Genomic DNA, 18,612 nt, shown 5'->3' with positions numbered 1-18,612 from the left:
GCTGGTAAAAGTCACTCCGAGCTGCCACAGCTACTTGGGCCTCCAGTGATGGATCTAAGAATACCCCTAGGCTATGAGCCTGATTTTTCAGAGGGACTGCAACACCATCCAGAACAGGCAAGGAGCCTATCTTCCAGAGGAATGACTCACCCACAGGGCTTCCATCTTGCCAGGATTCAGCTTCAGTTTATTGGCCCTCAGCCAGCCCATTACTGAGTCTAGGCACAGATCCAGCACTTGCGCAGTCTCACCTGATTCAGATGTCACAGGGAGATAGAGCTGTGCATCATCAGCATACTGATGGCACTTGGCTCCAAATCCCCTAATGACTGCTTCCAGCGGCTTCATATAGATGGTGAACAACTTTGGGGACAAAATGGTACCCTTCAGAACCCCATAGCTCAATTGCCATGGGGCCAAGGAATGGCCACCCAATGTTACTCTATGAAATTGGCCCCGCAAGTAAGACTGGAACCACTGTAACGTATTACTTCCAATGCTCATCCCATGGAGTCGATCCAGGAGAATACTATGTCCGATAGTATCAAAAGCTGATGAGAGATCGAGCAGAATTAACAGAGTTACACTTCCCCTGTCCCTCTCTCAATAAAGGTCATCCATCAGGGTGACCAAGGCTAATTAGGTCCCATAACAGGTCGAAACCCAGACTAGAATGGTTCCAGTATCCTCCAAGAGGGCCTGCAGTTGCTCTGCCACAACCCTCTCAAATACCTTCCCTAAGAAAGGGGTACTTGCAACTGGGCAGTAGCTGTCCCACTGAGTCCAGAGTGGGGGCTTCTTCAGCACTGCCTCCTTAAGGACAGCAGGAATCACCCCTTCCACCCACACCGTGGGCGCACCTGGTCATACCTCCTTGGCTAGCTTTTATTAGCCAGGAGGATAAAGGATCGAGAGGGCATGTGGTCGATCAGATTGCTGCAAGTACTTTGTCCATGGCATCAGGCCACGGCAACTGAAACCGATCCCACAAAATTGGGCAGATGGTGGCATCAGGTACCTTGACTAGAACTGTGCTAACAACAGTGTCAAGTTCATTGCTGAGACGAGTGATTTTGTCCCCATAGTGCAATGCAAAAAGGTCACAGCAGGTCTTTGAGGGGACCAGCGCCCCATTCACTGTAGAGAGCATTAGCAGCCCCGCCCCCACCAAGAACATCTGAAAGAGCTGGATGGCTAGTCAAAGACGCAATAGAGACAGCAAAATAGGCCTTCTTTCCTGCCTGCGCTGCCACTCAATAGGCACGATTATGTGCTCTAGAGTGTGCCCTGTCTTTTTAACTTTGAGTCTTACGCCATTTGTGCTCTAGCTGACATCCAGTCTATGTCATTAACCATAGTTCCCCAGTATACCAAGGAGTAGAGTGCACTCCCCGTTATACCAAGGAGTAGAGTGCGCTCCCCATTATACCTAGGAGCAGAGTGGGCTCTATAGTGCTGGTGCAATGAAGTTAATGGTCTTCACTGCATTTCACTGTTCCATAGTAAGACTAGGGCTTCAGCTGGATTACCAGCTCTCTCCAATGGAAAATCCCCAAGAGCCTTCAGAAATCAAATGGATTCCATCAGTCTCCTGGGGTTGACCATCTGAATGGCTCCCCCACCCTTGTAGGACAGAAGCAATGCCTTGAGTTCAAATCTCATGGTCTGACCATGACAATGATCTGACATGGACATGGCCTGACCAGGAAATAGTCTGACCATGACTGTGGGGTTACTTGCCCCCCAATTTTCAGCTTGGAGCAAAAACCAAATCAAGAGTACTCTGCTTACTCTTGGGCTGATTACAAATTGAGACAGCCCCTTGGCTGTCATGAAGGCCATGAAGTCCTGAGCTGGAACTCCAGAGACAGCCACAGCATGGAAGTTAAAGTGACCCAGAACCACCACCCTGGGTTCCTCTAACACCACACTTGAGACCACCTCTGCCAGCTTCGTCAGGGAGGTTGCTGGTCCAGCATTCTGTTCACACAGTGGCCAACTAGCTGCATGTGGGAAACCAACAAGTAGGCCATGAGCTCGTGTTCCTCAGCAACTGGTATACATATGTATACTATCTCTGACACTGAAACTAGCATATAGGCATCATGGCTAGTGATAGCCTTATCCTGCATGAATTTGTCTAATCCCCTTTAAAGCTATCCAAATTGGTATCCATCAGTACATCTTGTGGTAGCGAATTCCACAGTTCAACTATGCGCTGTGTGAAGAAGTATTTTCCCTTATCTCTCAATATCTCCCACCAATCAGCTTCATGGGATAACTCAGATTTCTACTATTATGTGACAAGGAGAAAAATGTTTCCCTATCCACTTCCTCCACACCATACATCGTTTTGTACACCTCTATCATGTCTCCCTTCACTTGCCTGTTTTTCTAAGCTAGACAGTCCCAAACGCTGTAACCAATCCTCATAGGCAAGTTGGTCAAGTCCCTTGATCATTTAAGTTGCACTTTTCTGCAGTTTTTCCAGCTCTACGATATCTTTTTTAAAAGTGTGATGACCAGAACTATACACAGTATTCCAAATGTGATCGCATCATAGATTTGCATAAGGGCAGTATGATACTGGCAATTTTATTTTCAATTCCTTTCATAATTATGCCCAACGTGGAATTTGCCTTTTTCACACTGGGTTGACATTGTCATCAAGCAATCCACCACAACCCCAATATCTCTTTCTTAGTCTCAGATCCCATTATTGTACATGTGAAGTTGGGACTTTTTGCCCCAACATTCATCACTTTACACTTGCTTACATTGAACCACATTTGTCATTTAAATGCCCGTTCTTCCAGTTTAGAGCTCCTTTTAGAGCTCCTCACAATTTCTGTTTTAACCACTCTAAATAATGTGGCATCATTAGTAAACTTGGCCCCCTCATTGCTCACTCCTAATTCCAGAGAGTTTATAAACAAGTTTAAAAGCACCAGTTCCAATAAAGATCCCTGTGGGACACCACTATTTACATTCCTCCATTGAGAGAACTGACAATTTATTCCTACCCTGTTTCTGTTCTTTAACCAGTTACTGATCCATAAGAGGACCTCTCCTCTTATTCCATTACTAGGCCGATGGTGGGCAACCCTCAGGCCCCAGTTAAAAAGGATTCAGGTGCTGATGTAATTAGTTACAGAAGTGGCTTTAGCACTGAAGCCAGTATTATTTAAGCCCTCCATGGCCCAGTGCAGACTTACAGTGGCACCAGAGTTTAAAGTTTATGTGAGAGCAGGGAAAGGACATATAAATTCTTCCCATCCCTGTGTCCCTGAGTTTAACATTATGTACAAACATAGCCAACCTAGGTTAAATCAACCTTGACTTCCTGGGTTTATTTCTATAAAATCTGCTAACTTAAGACGGTTTCTGAAGTTCACCTACCTAATGATGTCCATAGCTTGATAGATAATTTCAGACTGGTCCACTCCTATCACCTTTTTTGCACCTGCTTTGGCAGCAAACATGGAGAGGATTCCAGTTCCACAACCAACATCCAGGACAATCTAACAGCAAGAAAGAAGGAAGGAAGGAAGGAAGGAAGGAAAGAAAGCAATTACTAGTGCAAAGTTAGCTGATGTTACAAAGCAATAACCACCAATTCCCAAAACCTACTCATAAAAGTTCAATGTAAATTTTTTTCCAGAAAAAAGTAGTAAGAAATATGATGGTTAAGTTCTAAGGTGGACAAAGTATACACCATACAGCAAGGATGGGGAACCTCCAGTCCACAGGATGGATTCAACCTGGTAGGCCTCCCAATCCATAGGCCTCCCTGTTGGACATGCCCCCCTTCCTCCACCACAATCCTTTGCTTTGCTTTTTTTTTTAAGTTGATACCGCTTGTCTTTGGGTTTGTGCATTGATCTGTACATTGCCTGAACACAGTCTACATTCCTCTAAAGCATTTCGGATTCTTCCTGTCCTCTTCCTGACCTACCAGTCCTTTCTGGACTACCTCTGTGGTCTTCAAAAGGCTTTGTTTTTCACTGGAGTGCTTCATTGCTCTCTAAGCTGTCTAGAGAGCTACTCTTTGTTAGTTTCTTTTCCTCTGAAGGCCAACAAGCTTCTGCTACTTTATTCCAACTGCAGGTATTTTAAGAACAGCAGGAGGTTTGCTTTGTAAGTTGACTGACAAGACTGGGTGGAAGAAGGCAGAGGGCAGTTTCCACTTCCCTTTTTCTTCCCTCAGTTGCTTAGTGACTGCTTTCTTCCCTCTGCAGTTTTGCTTCATTCCCTGGGCCTACATGCAACTGGCTTCTCTCTCACTCCTACTTTCCACACTGGAAAATAAGCTGCTGCAGGGAAAGAATTAAAACCTGTAGTGGATGTCTTTGGGAGAATGGCAAGGACTGTCTCCTAGCTTTTGAAAACATGGTTTTGAAAACAAATGCTTGCTGTGCTGTGGCTTGCTAGGGAGCTGGTGTAATGTTTAATTTTCAGAAAAGGGCCAGCAGGGACTAGGGTTTATGGGGAACAGTATCATCTTTGCTATTAGCCCTTCTCTTTAATTCTGTGGGAAAGGCAGGCTGCCACTTGCTGGATAGAAAAGGAAAAACACTCTGCATGTGCTCAGAGGCACTTTTACTATGCTCATGCTGGCTAGTAAAAATAACTTTTGGCTACTAAACCTGGACATAATTTGTGTACCCCTGGATTTTGGCCATTATGCAGCATGTGTGAACAAGCTGAAACTTAATTCGGACAAGACGGAGGTACTATGGGTTGGGAAACCAACTACCTTGGATGGAGGTTTACAAGTGGTCTTAGATGGTGTTTCACTCCCCCTGAAAGACCAAGTGCGCAGTCTGGGAGTCCTCCTGGACTCTGAGCTAACTGGGGAAATCCAGGAGTGCTTTTTACCAGCTTAGGCTGGTATGCCAACTGAAGCCCTATCTGGAGAGGACAGACTTTGCTTCAGTTATCCACACACTAGTCACATCCAGGCTGGACTACTGTAATGCACTATTCATGGGGCTGCTTTTGAAGATGGTTCAGAAACTCCAGCTTGTGCAGAATGCAGCCGCCTGAGTATTGGTGGGGGCGAGGTGATTCCATCACATAACGCCTATACCGCGCCAGCTGCACTGGTTACCAGTGCGTTTCTGAGCCCAATTCAAAGTGCTGGTTTTGACCTTTAAAGCCTTCAATGGTTTGGACCAAGTTACTTGAAGGACCGCCTTCACCCATATCAGCCTGCTAACAGCGTTGCTGGTTTTATTGTTGGCTTTTATTGTTGTTTTTATATTTTCATCATTTTTAATATTTTAACTGTTTTTATGTATTTTATTGCTGTAAGCTGCCTTGGCAGGGCTTCTGCCCTGAAAAGTGGGCAAGAAATATTTTAAATAAATAAATAAATAAATGTGAGACTCACTTGTTTATCCAGAATACTGGGGTAATACAATGATGTGTATCCCTTGAGCCCTATGATAAATTAAAGCCCTCTATGCGGAATATGCTTCCACTACTGAATTAACATGAGTATGTGTACACACACACACACACACACACACACATATACACAGTGGTTTATTTGCAACACCTACATTTAGTTATTTGAATACAAACTGAACTGGCAAGTATGAAGGAAATAAGCTACAAGATGGTCAGATAATTGGACACGTAAGCATTCAACCACAATTACTCAGAGTGCCAACGTCTGATGGAGAGCTCCAAATGTATTCCAGTGGTGTCATTTATGCTTCTATAATTAAAGGCCTCTCAGCTTTTTTCAATATAGTCTCTTCAGTGATTTTTCATTTCACTGCAGAAATTTGTTTCAAGAACAAACCGGGCATAGAAAAGGCTGTGATGAGAATTTTTAAATCCACAAAAATTCAGAGGGAAAGATCAGTTGGGTAGGTGTAAAAAACCAGCTTGTTTACAACAATGTACTTCTAAGCATATATTTAAGATCATAAGCAGGACTGAAAAATCTGTTGATACCTAAACATTTAGATTAAGCATTGTGACTAGAGCATGCTTAAATGACTTGGCTAGTTTATCTTTCTGCCAATATATTGTTTGATTTACTCATGCCACTATAATTATATATAAATGGTAGTCCACTTGATTTCTTATGAGTTGCTATTTTTAGATCTGATGGCTATGGTTTTTTCAGACTGAGTTTCTAGAAAGTACATATGCATCAAGTATCATAACATAAGAATGATATTCCTAAATTGATACATGATCATGCAAAAGGCGTAACAACCCATTTCACCTGGCCATCTTTCAGTTAAGGTCAATAGAGAAGCAAGATAAAGACTGACTTTGGGGAGAATAAAAGGGAGACGCTGGCTGACAGGCTTGAAATTACATTCAATTTTCTCCTATTAATCCCATGAAATCCCTAAACATTTCACCTCACAGTTCTGAATGGTAACACGGTAATGTTAACGATAATTTATGTCAGATCAGTGACAACATGTCAACAGGGTCCTGACAGAGAAAATGGCGTTCCATTTTTACTTGGAAAGGTATAAAAAGTCTCTGAACAAAAACAGGGCAGAGTGCCCTTCTATGAGAAGTGAGCAGGGCAAGTTGGCCTTCACTATGCTCAGACATATGGATACAAAAAGAAAACAGGAACAATTGTCTCTCTTGTGCTCAAGCACAGATGGAAAGGGCAAAATAAAAGTGTGTACTTCAGACAGAAGGGCAAATTAATGCCAACAATCTAATTTGTAACTGAAAAGCAAAAACAACTCCACTGGCTATTATACCACTGCCTTTACATGTACAGTAAGTATACTTAACAGAAAGAATGAAAATAATGAACTGCTGTCACAGCCACATGAAATAGTAGCTCAAGCTTTGTACATCTGGGACTAAATCTGTTCATTATTTGATACTTGTTAACTATATGGAATGATTTGCCACCATTATTTAATTTTTGTTCTCCCTATTTGTACATCAATAGATTTAGGATGTGCTAGTTCATTGCAGCAGAAAAGTGGGGCTTCACATTCCCCAATAACATTTAAACTTCCATGGGGCAGCATAAATTAGAAGAGAAGCACCACCGTTGTTACCATTTCTACATGCAGGTAAGGAATTCTCCATCCTAAAATGAACTCACCCTTAACATTAATACATTATTTTGTTTGAAAGATGCTGTGGTGACAGAGTCATAAATAAATCTACCCCTTTTCTATGTTAGTAAGGTAACAGATAGCTTTTAAAATATTTTAAGTCATCCCAGTTATTGTTTTGTTTTCAAAGGTTTTGTCTCTTCCAGCATTAATTGAAATTGAGACAATTGTGGGTTTTCTTTAATAAAGTAAGTCCAAATTACAAAACATAGGTACTTTTGACTACAAAGTGTGGAACTGAACAGTACTCCAAGAAATGCAACATTTAAATGATTGAACGATTATGGTTTATTTCTTTTAGAATTTAACCCATCATTTCTACAGTTGAACACATCGCAGTATAACTAACATGAACAGAATACAGTTCTGACCTGATTAAGCAAGACCCATGTCTGCACCTGCAGCCAAAATTTCAGACTGTGCATACGATCCCCAACAATGAATTGGGAACTACATGCATAAGAGGGCCCAGACTGTTAGCTTTATATCCAGTTTCCCTACTCCTCTACTCAACTGGTACAGTCTAGATAGTCATGCACAACCAATTTGCTGTGAGCACAGTGTTCTAGGTGGGGGAACATTAGTTCCCATCAAAAAATGATCTAAATAGCAGGCATTCCCTTGTTTTACTTTATTACATCCACAGTTGTCAATGTTTCACAATTCACATTCCTCCATGGGTTGGATCCAGAGATAAGTGAGTGACACTGATAGGAGCTTATTCCCAGCTACACATTGGTCCACTTTGCGAGTTCCAGTCTTCTTCTAATGGCTTTACCAAAGGAGGAGGGGGAAGTGTTCAAGCCTGAGATTTGAGCAGGTTCATGGCTTAGCATTCTCGGAACCCTCCCCCTCACCCCCCAAAAATAACAAAAAGTGGTCTTGCCCTATCCAAATGGGGAAACAAGATAAACATAAAGTTAAGGGGAGAATGTACAAAAATAATATTTAATTTAAATGAACCAAATACATAGACTGACCTGGAATGCCTGCTAGTAATCAACAAGCAGTAGATAACATAAATGAACCTGTTAATATAACATAATGTGTAAAAATAGAAAAAATATCAATAACCCAAACACATTTCAACCTCAAAATGTCTTCTTCAATGGAAAAATATATATTTGTTTAAAAATAAGACTTTCTCAACAATCTATTATAAAATAAAAATGAGAATATACATTCTTGTGAGAGATGCAGTCAGATGTAGGACCTAAATCAGGTTGCCAGTTGTGGAGATGAACCAAACTTATACATACTTGAGCACAAATCCATTTGGTCTATATATTGAAGATATTGGTAAAGAGGGAAACAATTCCTCTGGGCTATAACAATCCTATGCATATTTAGACAGAAATAAGTCCTACTATGTCCAGCATCCCCATTCCTGCCTGAACATGCATGGGATTGTGCCCATAAGGAATCCTATATGTCCCACTAAGCTAGATTAAACCTCCTACAATATGAAGAATATAATATCACAGAATATTCAGGCCAGGCTACCTGAAATATCATCGCCTCCCACATACACCTGCCCAGACCCTAAGATGATCCTCAGCGGTCCTTCTCTGGGAGCCCCTGCCAAAGGAATTGAGGTTGGTTGCTACTAAGACAGCTCTTTCTGTTGTGGCACCCAGGTTGTGGAATGAGCTTCCCAGAGAGGCTCACCTGGCACCTACATTGTGCTCTTTCCAGCATCAGGTGAAGACCTTATTTTCCCATGCATTTTAATCTTTCAGTTCTGTTGTTTTAGATATGTTACTGTATATTAAATCTTTGCACTGCTGCTACATTTTATGTTGGTTTTTTACTTTTATTTTATACAATGGTTTTAGCTGTTATATTGTATCTTATGTTGTATTTTATTATTTTAATTGTTGTGAACTGCCCAGAGAGCTTTGGCTACTGGACAGTATAAAAATGTAACAAATAAATAGTGAAACTCTGCTAGCGCAAAGGCCTTTCCTGGCTTCTCTTCTACATTACACCTCCCTGTGCAACCGTCGCCCTGATAGAGCACACCCTCTGGAATGGGTGGGGGGTTGTGCCAAGACAGGAAAATTGGGAGAATTCAGCAGGGCTGCCTTTCACAAGTGGAAGTGCCTTTCTGCTCATGCAAGACATCTCTGGATCCAAGCAAGTATATTTTTAGCTATGAAGCTGACCAATACAGTATAATGGATTGCTGTTGGAACTAGTCCATATGCTTTTATCTGCCAGTATTTTCCAGAGCTGGCAAAATGAAAGTACATGGAGTTGGAGAAGATGACAGGGATTGTGTCCACAGCCTCACACAACTACGAGGATGATCCTTGTCCTCTCTCAGCTTCGAGTAGAGGATAGGAACGGGGCACCATCTGTGACCTCACACAGAGGCACAATACAAGATCAGGGACAAGACACTGCTCGTCATCCAAGGGGAAAGCCCAGGTCCTTTGGACACATTTCTGGTTGGCTGCAAAGCCAGCAAAGATTTGCAGACCCAGCATTGGTATATGCTCCCAAGTAAGTTAACTTGTGTTATGAAAAAACAAAACAAAACAGCCAAGTGCACATTAAATATATATTTAAGTGAGATGCTGAGAAAAAGTAGCACCAAGAAATTTTTGCATGGAAAGAGTCGACAGACCTTCTACATCACAATGCACCAGCACTATATACGCTTGGCCAAGGGCCAATGGGGGGAGTGGGAAAGGCTCCACAATGGGTCCCTTTCACATACATTTGCCATTGGGAGGGTGGATAAGAATGAGAGACATTGTATCATATTTTCATAACTTTCATCCTTTCCAACCACTTATCCTTGTTCCACAGTTGCTTCATGTAAGAGCAAAATACATTTCCCAACAAATACAGACCTCACAATGAGTTTTCACAAACTGCCCAGGAAGGCCTATTTTATATGGGTATCAATCAAAACAACAATGGGATTTGAACTCTTTCTAGAACCTAATTCCTCAGGGATCTTCATGATGCTTTTATCATGCATGACACAGGTTAGAAATTATGTTGAATTACTGTAAATAAGTGTGCACACGCCTATTTCAGATGCCACTTAAGAACAGCAGACAAAGAAAGACTCAACAAAACCATGTCATCATAATTAATGAACACTCAAGACAGCACACTGAACAATGACAATGCTGATCAGCATTTCTCTTATCAGTACTCTGCACCCTCCAGCAACTGAATAATGCTCTCCATGTAATAGGAACCAAGTACATTGAATCAAAGCCCTGCCAAAGCATCATTCTCCCAATTCTAGAAAGAATTCAATCCAAGAGGCTTTTATTACCTTAGAGAGTCATATACTGCAAGACCATTAACAGGTTTAAAGCTGGCCCACTTACCTTATCTCTAAAGATGTGGGGGTTTTGATATATGAAGTCACGATAGCTTTCTGTGCGCACTTTATCCTATTTTTTAAAAAAAATAACATTCAGAGTACCTTCTGCAATACATTGTACAATGACAACATAAAATGTTTTAGTCACCTTTCGAATGTTCCACCCCTAACTCCACCAAAAAATTAAGTATTTTCCAGGTACATAATTTTTTTTCTGAGTTTATATTTTGTTAAAGTAGCAGCCAATTAACTTCCTATATAGCCTGTCAGGCAGCACTGGTGAAGTTACCGGGTATGAATGAAATAGGGAAGTTCTAATATACCAAGACAAAGTAGTTGTCCTTTTTGTTCGTAAGGAAACAGTTAACATGACTATTAGTTTTGAATATATGTTCCCTAATTTTCAAGCACCATACTAGTAATAAAAAACACTGCAATATCGGTGGAGTCCAACGCCAGTATTAGATCTTGGTATCTCCCTAGGGTGTGGCCATGGCTATCATATTAAAGTAAGTAATGTACAACCACTACTCCTAGTTTTAAATAACACTATTCCTCACGTCTAGGTAGCAAAGCAAGCTGTTCAGCTCCTAGGAGCAGCCTTATTTGCAGCCATCACATTTAAAAATTGAAGCTTGCAAAGCCACTCTATAGTATGTCAAGTTCAGAGAAAGCCTCTTGTGCTTACTCAGCATGACTAAAAAGGTATTGGTGGTTTTCCAGTTTGCGCACCTGAATAGATGTAGAACATCTGAACGTGAGCTGGCTGTGTAACTTGTCTTAGCGGCCAACTAACATCATTCCTTTTAATATGCGTAGGCAGAGAGACAAACTGCCAGCAAGCCATATGCTTTACTATCCCTGGAAATAGCTAGAGAGCCAATCAGCAACTCAAAGGAATACAGCACTTGTGATTTTATTTTTAGCTCCTTATGACAGTGCTAAAACAAAAGAAGTATAAAGCGCAGAGAGAACACCTTAAAAAAAGGCAAGAAACTCTGCTTGCATACAAATTGGACTCTGCACCACTAGATGCAACGCCAAAAGGATAGAAGGATAATTCTCTGCAGCAACTAACATTCCAGAACTTATGGTTATAAAACCAAAACCACACGTAAAGCTGGGGGAGTGTATCAGTACCCTTCCAAGATGAAATTTATGAGTCAGAATTTCAGAAAGCAACCTGAAATGGGTATTGTAAAGAGTCCAACAGATTTAAAAAAACAAAAAACAAGTAACCTTTAAAACCATTAACAACTTGGGACCTGGATAGGGGAAGGGCCATTCCCTCCCATACGAACCTGCCTGCATGCTGCAGCCATCAGGAGAGGCCCTCTTCAGTGGAGGCTGGTGGCTCTGATTTCGCTGGGGCTGTGCTTCCATTCTGAGTTTCAGTCAGAACCAGCCAGAACTCTAAGTGAGCTATCTAAAGTGCCGAACCCATTTTGAGGGATAGGATCCAGCACTCCGGCTTTAGAGTTCTGGCTGGTCCTGACTAAAACCCCAAAAGGGATCACAGCCCAACCAAAATTGGAGCCACCAGCGTCCACTGGCCCTCTTATGCATCCGTCTGTCATGTAAGGTGCAGAGAATACACACCTGGGATCAGCCCTTCCTGTCGGTAGCACCAAGATTATGAAATTCACTGCCCTGGGAGATCCAGTGGCCAACCTCACTGAGTGCATCCAGATGGCTGCTTAAGACAACCTTGCTTGCATATGCACTTATATCACTGCTCACTGTTCTTCGTGCTAGTTTATCTTGTTGCTGGATTTTAGGATCATAGGAAGCTGCCTTCTACCAAGTCAGATGACCAAATCTAGCTCACTATAGTCTGGGTCCAGAGTTTAACAGGAATCTTTTCCAGTGTCCCCAAATGACTGGAGATGCCAGGGGATTGAACATAGAACTTTTGCATAAAGCTCTACAACTTCACAACTGCTCTACAACTTCACAGTGCCCCTTGTCAATTTTGAATTGTTGTTGTTTCATTATTATTTCATTCTATTGGTTGTAAGTAAGCCTTAGAACCCAATTTGAATGGAAGATGTATGGGATATAAATATTTGTGGAATCAAGAAGCAGCTAATATTTTGCGTTGACTTCTTTTGATGCTGTATTAACTGGGGAATACCTAAGATCAAAAGTCTCTTTGTCAGTCACAGAAGCAGTCAACTGTAAAGGTTTCTAGTCTATCCTCACTATTTTTTTGTTCAGTCGTTAAGTCATGTCCAACTCTTCGTGACCCCATGGACCATAGCATGCCAGGCCCTCCTGTCCTCCGCTCTCTCCCGGAGTGTGCTCAGGTTCATATTCATTGCATCGGTGATGCTATCTAAACATCTCATCCTCTGTTGTCCCCTTCTCCTTTTGCCTTCAATCTTTCCTAGCATCATTCCAGTGAGTTCTCTCTTTGCATTAGGTGGCCAAAATATTTGAGCTTCAGCTTCAGTATCTGTCCTTCCAATGAGCAGTCAGGGTTGATTGCTGCTGCCTAAACTTAATCAATAGATTTCCAACTGCTGTCTTCGCTACATGCACGGCTGCCCAGGAAAGCTCCAGTCATTTATTTGGGAGCACTATTAGCTCTTTTCCTCCCCCCATCACCATCTCCCTTGATTTCAGTGTAGTGATAATATTCAAGCAGTTAAAGAAAAACAGACAGGACATCAGCTGTGTACTATAAAAAATACAAATTCCTCTTGGCATAAAAAGCTAGAAATGACAACCTGGGTCCTTATGGTGACTAAAAATGGCAAAGTACTTAAGGATAAGCTGATATTTTCCCATACCTTCCAGCTGGTACTACACACATTTATTCCAGAATAATCCTAAAGCCAAAAAAGAGGCTCTCATGAGAACTGTAGTTCACTGCCAAGCTCTAACAAGGAATAGTCTAAAGGGACTATTCACTTAACTAACTTCAGTAAAGCTAATTCAATATTAAATGGGGGGCGGGGGGTTGAGGGCAGCTCTAAGCACAAGGAAACAAAAAAATGAATTGTGCATTTTACTGTTTATGAGCAACATTGTATTATTTGATTTAACTCTTTTTTCAGTACCAACTGGGGTCTTTGCCTTTTTGTCTTCTAATCTAGTATAATCCAGCAAGCCAACACACATTTTATCTCACTTTCCCCTCCAATTTAGTGTCCAGTTAAATGTAACACTGCTTTCATCCAAAACTTAATTCCTACCATAGCTCAGTGCTAGGGAACATGATATGCATGCAGAAGATCCCAGGTTCAATCACCAGCACCTCCAGGTAGGTCTGGAAAAGACCCAGTCAAACCCTGAAGAGCTGAAGCCAGTCAATGTAGACCACAGGTGGGGAACCATTCAACCTGGCGGCCAAGTTCAATTCAGGAGAAGCTCTGGGGGACTGCATTCCAGTGGTGGGCAGGGCCAAAGGCAAAAGGGGTAAAAATGTATGAAATAACCGCATATTGTAGCTTAAAGCTTCTACTGCTAGTAACTAAGGCTTAGAAAAGGCATTTCAACCTTTTACAAGGGGGGGGGACTGCACAAAATCCAGGAAACTACCACATCATCAGTGGTTGGATGAAAGGGGGTGGAGCCAGGAACAGGGGCTTCTGAGGTGCTCCAGAGGGCCAGGTTGGGATGCCAAGAGGGCCAGATTAGACTTCCAGGCCTGATGTTCTCCACTTGATGTAGATAATACTGAGCTAGATGGGCTTATACTAATGACTTGGTATATGGCAGCTTTCTATAAGACATCATTTCAGAAGTTTCATTTTTACTTAATGGCGATAACGATGTCAGTTTTGGTGTGTCAAGATTTTCTGAAGACAACTGCATATTTTGATAACCCACAAATCTTTGCAGTTTTAGATTTATTCGTTAGTTGCAAATAAGCATGGATCCTATATAGCAAGGTGGAGGACTTATGGCCCTTCAGCTGCTGTTGAACTACAAGTCCCATTATCACTGGTCATGCTGGCTGGAGCTGATGGGAGCCTCCTACCAACTAGCCCAAGGCATTGTTCATTGATGCCTCCACCATGGCTTTTTGTCTCTGCTGGTCATTAACTGGGTGCACAGATGTCACAAAATGCAAATGTTGTCACCAATCTAGACAGAAACCCAAGGAAGCCTGACAGACACACGATCTTCAATATTCAATTCCAGGATCACTTGCCTTAGGCATGCTCTAAACAATATCCAGTATCAACAATTCTAAAATGTAATGCTTTCCAGAATTTCTCTCCCCCCCCCATCATTTTTGTATTTATCGAAAAGCCAAATCTATACTAGCCATTATATATAAATAAAATGCAGATCCCTGCCCACAGGCCCACAAGAAAGATCAAAATGAGAGAAACAGAGACAAGACTTAGAGAAATCAAAAGCTAATTTTCAGGTCACTTGACAGCACTTCCTAGCTTTTTTTTTTTTTTTTAAACACTTGGCATTTCATTATTTTTGGCATAAAAGTATTTCTGAGGAAGTTATGAATGGTGGATTTCATTAACTAACATTTTCGTAGGACACCCATACTTTAAATCTACCAGATTCAATTATCTGGGCCGTACCCAATCCTAGTCCTACTTAGAGTAGACCCATTGAAATGAATGGGAATGTTAGACTAACATTGAATATGATCCTCTGTTTCTACAGCCGCTAGGACCAGATTCCACCCCAGCTACATGAGGAGAAAGTAATTATACTCAAAGTATCTTAAAATTCTAGGAATAAAATGAGTTGGCAAATTTCAACGCTGGCTGAATCCCTCTGGCACCACACTTAATCCCACTTGAGAGTGTTCGCCAAGCTTTAGGAATTACTATCCAGACAATGCAAGAGGAGGCCAGACTACACACGGCACTTTGGTTCCTGGTCCAGGTGTTTATTCTTTTGTGTTGGTTTTTCCCTTGCTTTTATTGCATTTTTCACCTTATCTTTTACCAGAAATAACCACTAGCAAGTACGGACAGGGTTAAAAATGCAGCTACACTGCAGCATACTTATGGACAAACAGCCTTGCTCCCATCTTTATGGCGGGAAAGACGTGCTTCTGCTCATTTCCTAACCTTTATCATCTCTTCATGGATCCCATAGTGCCCATATGAGCTGAAGTAGACATCCTCCTCATCCTCCCGTAGGTCCGCAACGGTGCTGGCTGAGCCACTTCTGACTTCGGTGTTCATCACAAAATCCTGAGCAAATTGTCTGTAATCAATTTGAAACATACTCTTGAGACACATTAATGGGACCATTAACAAACAATGCTGGCAAGCGTGCGGAGAGAAAACATACAGGTTTCATAAAGTAATCTTGTGCCTCAAGCATGCTGAAGCTCCCTCTGCTGGCTGCTGCACAGAAAGCTGCTGTGTAAGTGTTTGGAATTCTCTGCATATCGATATTTTTCCACATTTCAAACTATGGAAAATTGAAATTTGGAATCCTGACCTGCTGTCTTCATGAGCTACATTCAAGATAAAGGCCCTCCTCATCAACCCACTTTGGATGTTTTCTTTAACCTTAAAAATTACAACTGTGCTGAAGTGATGACGTACACAACAAGGAACGTTTTTTATTTATTTATTTATTTATTGCATTTATACCCCGCCTTTCTCCCTCTCGCAAGGAACTCAAGGCGGCTTACATTATCCTCCTCCTCACCGTTGTATCCTCACAACAACAACCCTGTGAGGTAGGTTGGGCTGAGAGTCTGTGACTGGCCCAAAGTCACCCAGTGAGCTTCCAAGGCCAAGTGGGGACTAGAACCCGGATCTCCTGGCTCCCAGTCCGTCACTCTCACCACTACACTACACTCTCTCTCAGTACACTGGTTTTGAAAGGTGCTCTTAGAAAATGTGCAAACAGCAGTGAAACCAGACACACTATACCAAATGGTATAATGGACTTGGATTTTTAAAAAGTGATCATCCAGCTCCTTTATGAAAAGTCTAATTCATTCCTAAAATAATTAGGAATGAATTTCAAAATAATGGCCTTTCAAAGGCAAGCAATTGGCTAAGGAAAAAGGTTGCCATCAAAACAGTAGCATGCTTTTTTAAAATGACCATGGTATATAAAGAAAAGTTGAAAGGCTTTACTCAGACATGCACTTTAACATGACTTTAGTGCATAGCATTATTTTATAGCATCCATTTACAGCTGTAAAGATAATAAAAGTTTACAATTCAACAACAGATCATTATTTTGGACTGAGCAATTTAAGACACGTCTTCAGGGCTCTATGCATTTTGTGTTGAGGAAACTCAGGTCAGTATCCAATGGGGGCCTTCCACACATGGCCAGGCCCGTCAGTCCCTACCACTTGCGCAATGTGATACAGCACTTCTGGGGGCAAGCTGTGAAATGAGCAGGAAGCTAATTTCTGGAAGGGGGGTGGTTGCCAGAGCCCTCTCCCTGCCAGAAATGAGTGTTTCCGCTCGTTTCGGTGCTTGCCCTTGGAAGCACTATATCATGTTGCGCAAGCTGCCCACACACAGAAGGCCCCAATTGGATGCTGCCCTGAGTTTAGTATCAAAAACTATCAACAGTGAGAAATAATAAATGTAATTATTTTGCCGAATTTATTTTCCCTCCAAGATTCAGGTTTAAAAGTTTTTAGAGATTTCAGGGGAGCGGGGGGAATAGGCCATGTAAAGCAACCATGGATTGTGTGTAGTACAGAAGAGACACTCTTAACTAAAACACACCTTACCAAAACAGCAAAAAGCAGGTAGGCAAAATAGGTGTTTTACTCCACAAAAATGAACAGTTTCAACATTTCAGATCACATGTAGCCCTTCTTCAGGAAAATTCAGTGTGACTAAATTCAATAATGCTTGCTTTTCAAACTCCAGTCTCCTTTTGCTTACCCACTGCTTTTGCTTTTTGGCATCCTTTGTGTGGTTTCCCATTTTGTTGGATTCACCTTACCAAGACACTCATGAACTGCTAGGAGTGTGATGAACTTGCACTATACGTTACTTAAGGTGTATGGTGGAGGGCAGAGATGGGAGGCTCACCCTTCCACTGCGGAACAGGAACTGCAGTCTGTTGTTTATGTAAACTGGTCCCAAGACACACCTGGTGCCACACTGAGCCAGATAAAAGATGAACAGCAAGCATTAATTTAATAAACCTGTTGATGTTTGTTCTTATAGTCCTACCAATACATCTCCTTTTGCTTATTTTCATTTGGCTGATTGAGGTCCAGAGCTGGGTTTCCTGGAGAAATATGGACTAGGTTTAAAGCTACATTGTAGTTGATATTGTTGCCGCCAATCTCTTCACTGTATTTTTCTGAATACTAATTTCCCAAGTAATAAGAAATACAGGTTTACCTGCTTCCTAACAAAAGTGATTTAAGAAGAGACCATGTATCATGATATCACATATCTTTGAATTTTATAAGAAGCCTACCACATACTTTCTCCCAAATCCATTAAGTGAAAGTGACATATCATTCAGGTTCTAGTAGCCTTTATAACTACCATAAAGGTATTTTAATCTACTATATCCAAGTTGGTGGCAACCTAAGGTTCTGAAATAAAAAGGTCTTTGGTCAAAAGACTACCTCATTTTCTGAAGATCACCTTGTGCTCTGGCCAATGCAGCTTCTGCCAGCTCTGCTCTTTGCTCTGCATGTTTCAAGCGCTCAAGGTAAGATGAAGCCTCAGTTAGCCCAGTAGGACAAGCAATATTGGTGGAGTCCAGAAGATCTTCTATATCTGGAAATGAAACATGAGAATTGATCATATAGTTTATAAATGCTAAGACTTATGAAATATTTGGGATCCAAAGAACTGCATAGCTTGTTCTGTACACACAGAACCTGCCTAAGATTAAGAGTAGGAAATGGAATCTGCTCATGAAATTACCCACAGGCAACTTTATTGCTGCCATCAAAGGACGTTTTTCGTGTTATTTCCTCCTCGTTGAAAAATTTGAAAGGCCAAAATCGAAAGGACTACCTTGAATGTCACCTTGGATATATTCAGTAGGATTTTAAAAATACTTTCGTTTGAGCAGCAACACCCATACCAAATTAAACTGCTTTTGTGATTCCTGTCAGTTTCAAAATGGGCTTGCCAAGTTGCAATTGGGCAGAGAGAACAAGCCATGCAGTTGTTTGGATCCCAGCCAAAATGATTTTGAAGCTATAATACACATTCCAAC

General features: G+C 41.6%; 1 protein-coding gene across 2 annotated transcripts in view; it reads right to left on the bottom strand.

The window, feature by feature from the left end:
• Window positions 1–18,612, bottom strand: part of PRMT3 (protein arginine methyltransferase 3) — a 100,274-nt gene that overhangs the window by 70,358 nt on the left and 11,304 nt on the right. For both annotated transcript variants that reach the window (XM_084852312.1, XM_084852321.1), the window contains 4 exons: window positions 18,011–18,164; window positions 15,510–15,648; window positions 10,463–10,528; window positions 3,400–3,521 (listed from right to left, as the gene is read on the bottom strand). In XM_084852312.1, the coding sequence (XP_084708438.1) occupies window positions 3,400–3,521; window positions 10,463–10,528; window positions 15,510–15,648; window positions 18,011–18,164 (481 nt within the window). The remainder of the gene's footprint in view (window positions 1–3,399; window positions 3,522–10,462; window positions 10,529–15,509; window positions 15,649–18,010; window positions 18,165–18,612) is intronic.

This window comes from Heloderma suspectum, chromosome 1 (assembly GCF_057233095.1).
Source record: "Heloderma suspectum isolate Gila_16-S chromosome 1, 16-S_ref, whole genome shotgun sequence".
NCBI lineage: Eukaryota > Metazoa > Chordata > Lepidosauria > Squamata > Helodermatidae > Heloderma > Heloderma suspectum.
The sequence above is the reverse complement of the archived record's forward strand: the minus strand, read 5'-3'. Positions and strand labels throughout refer to the sequence as shown.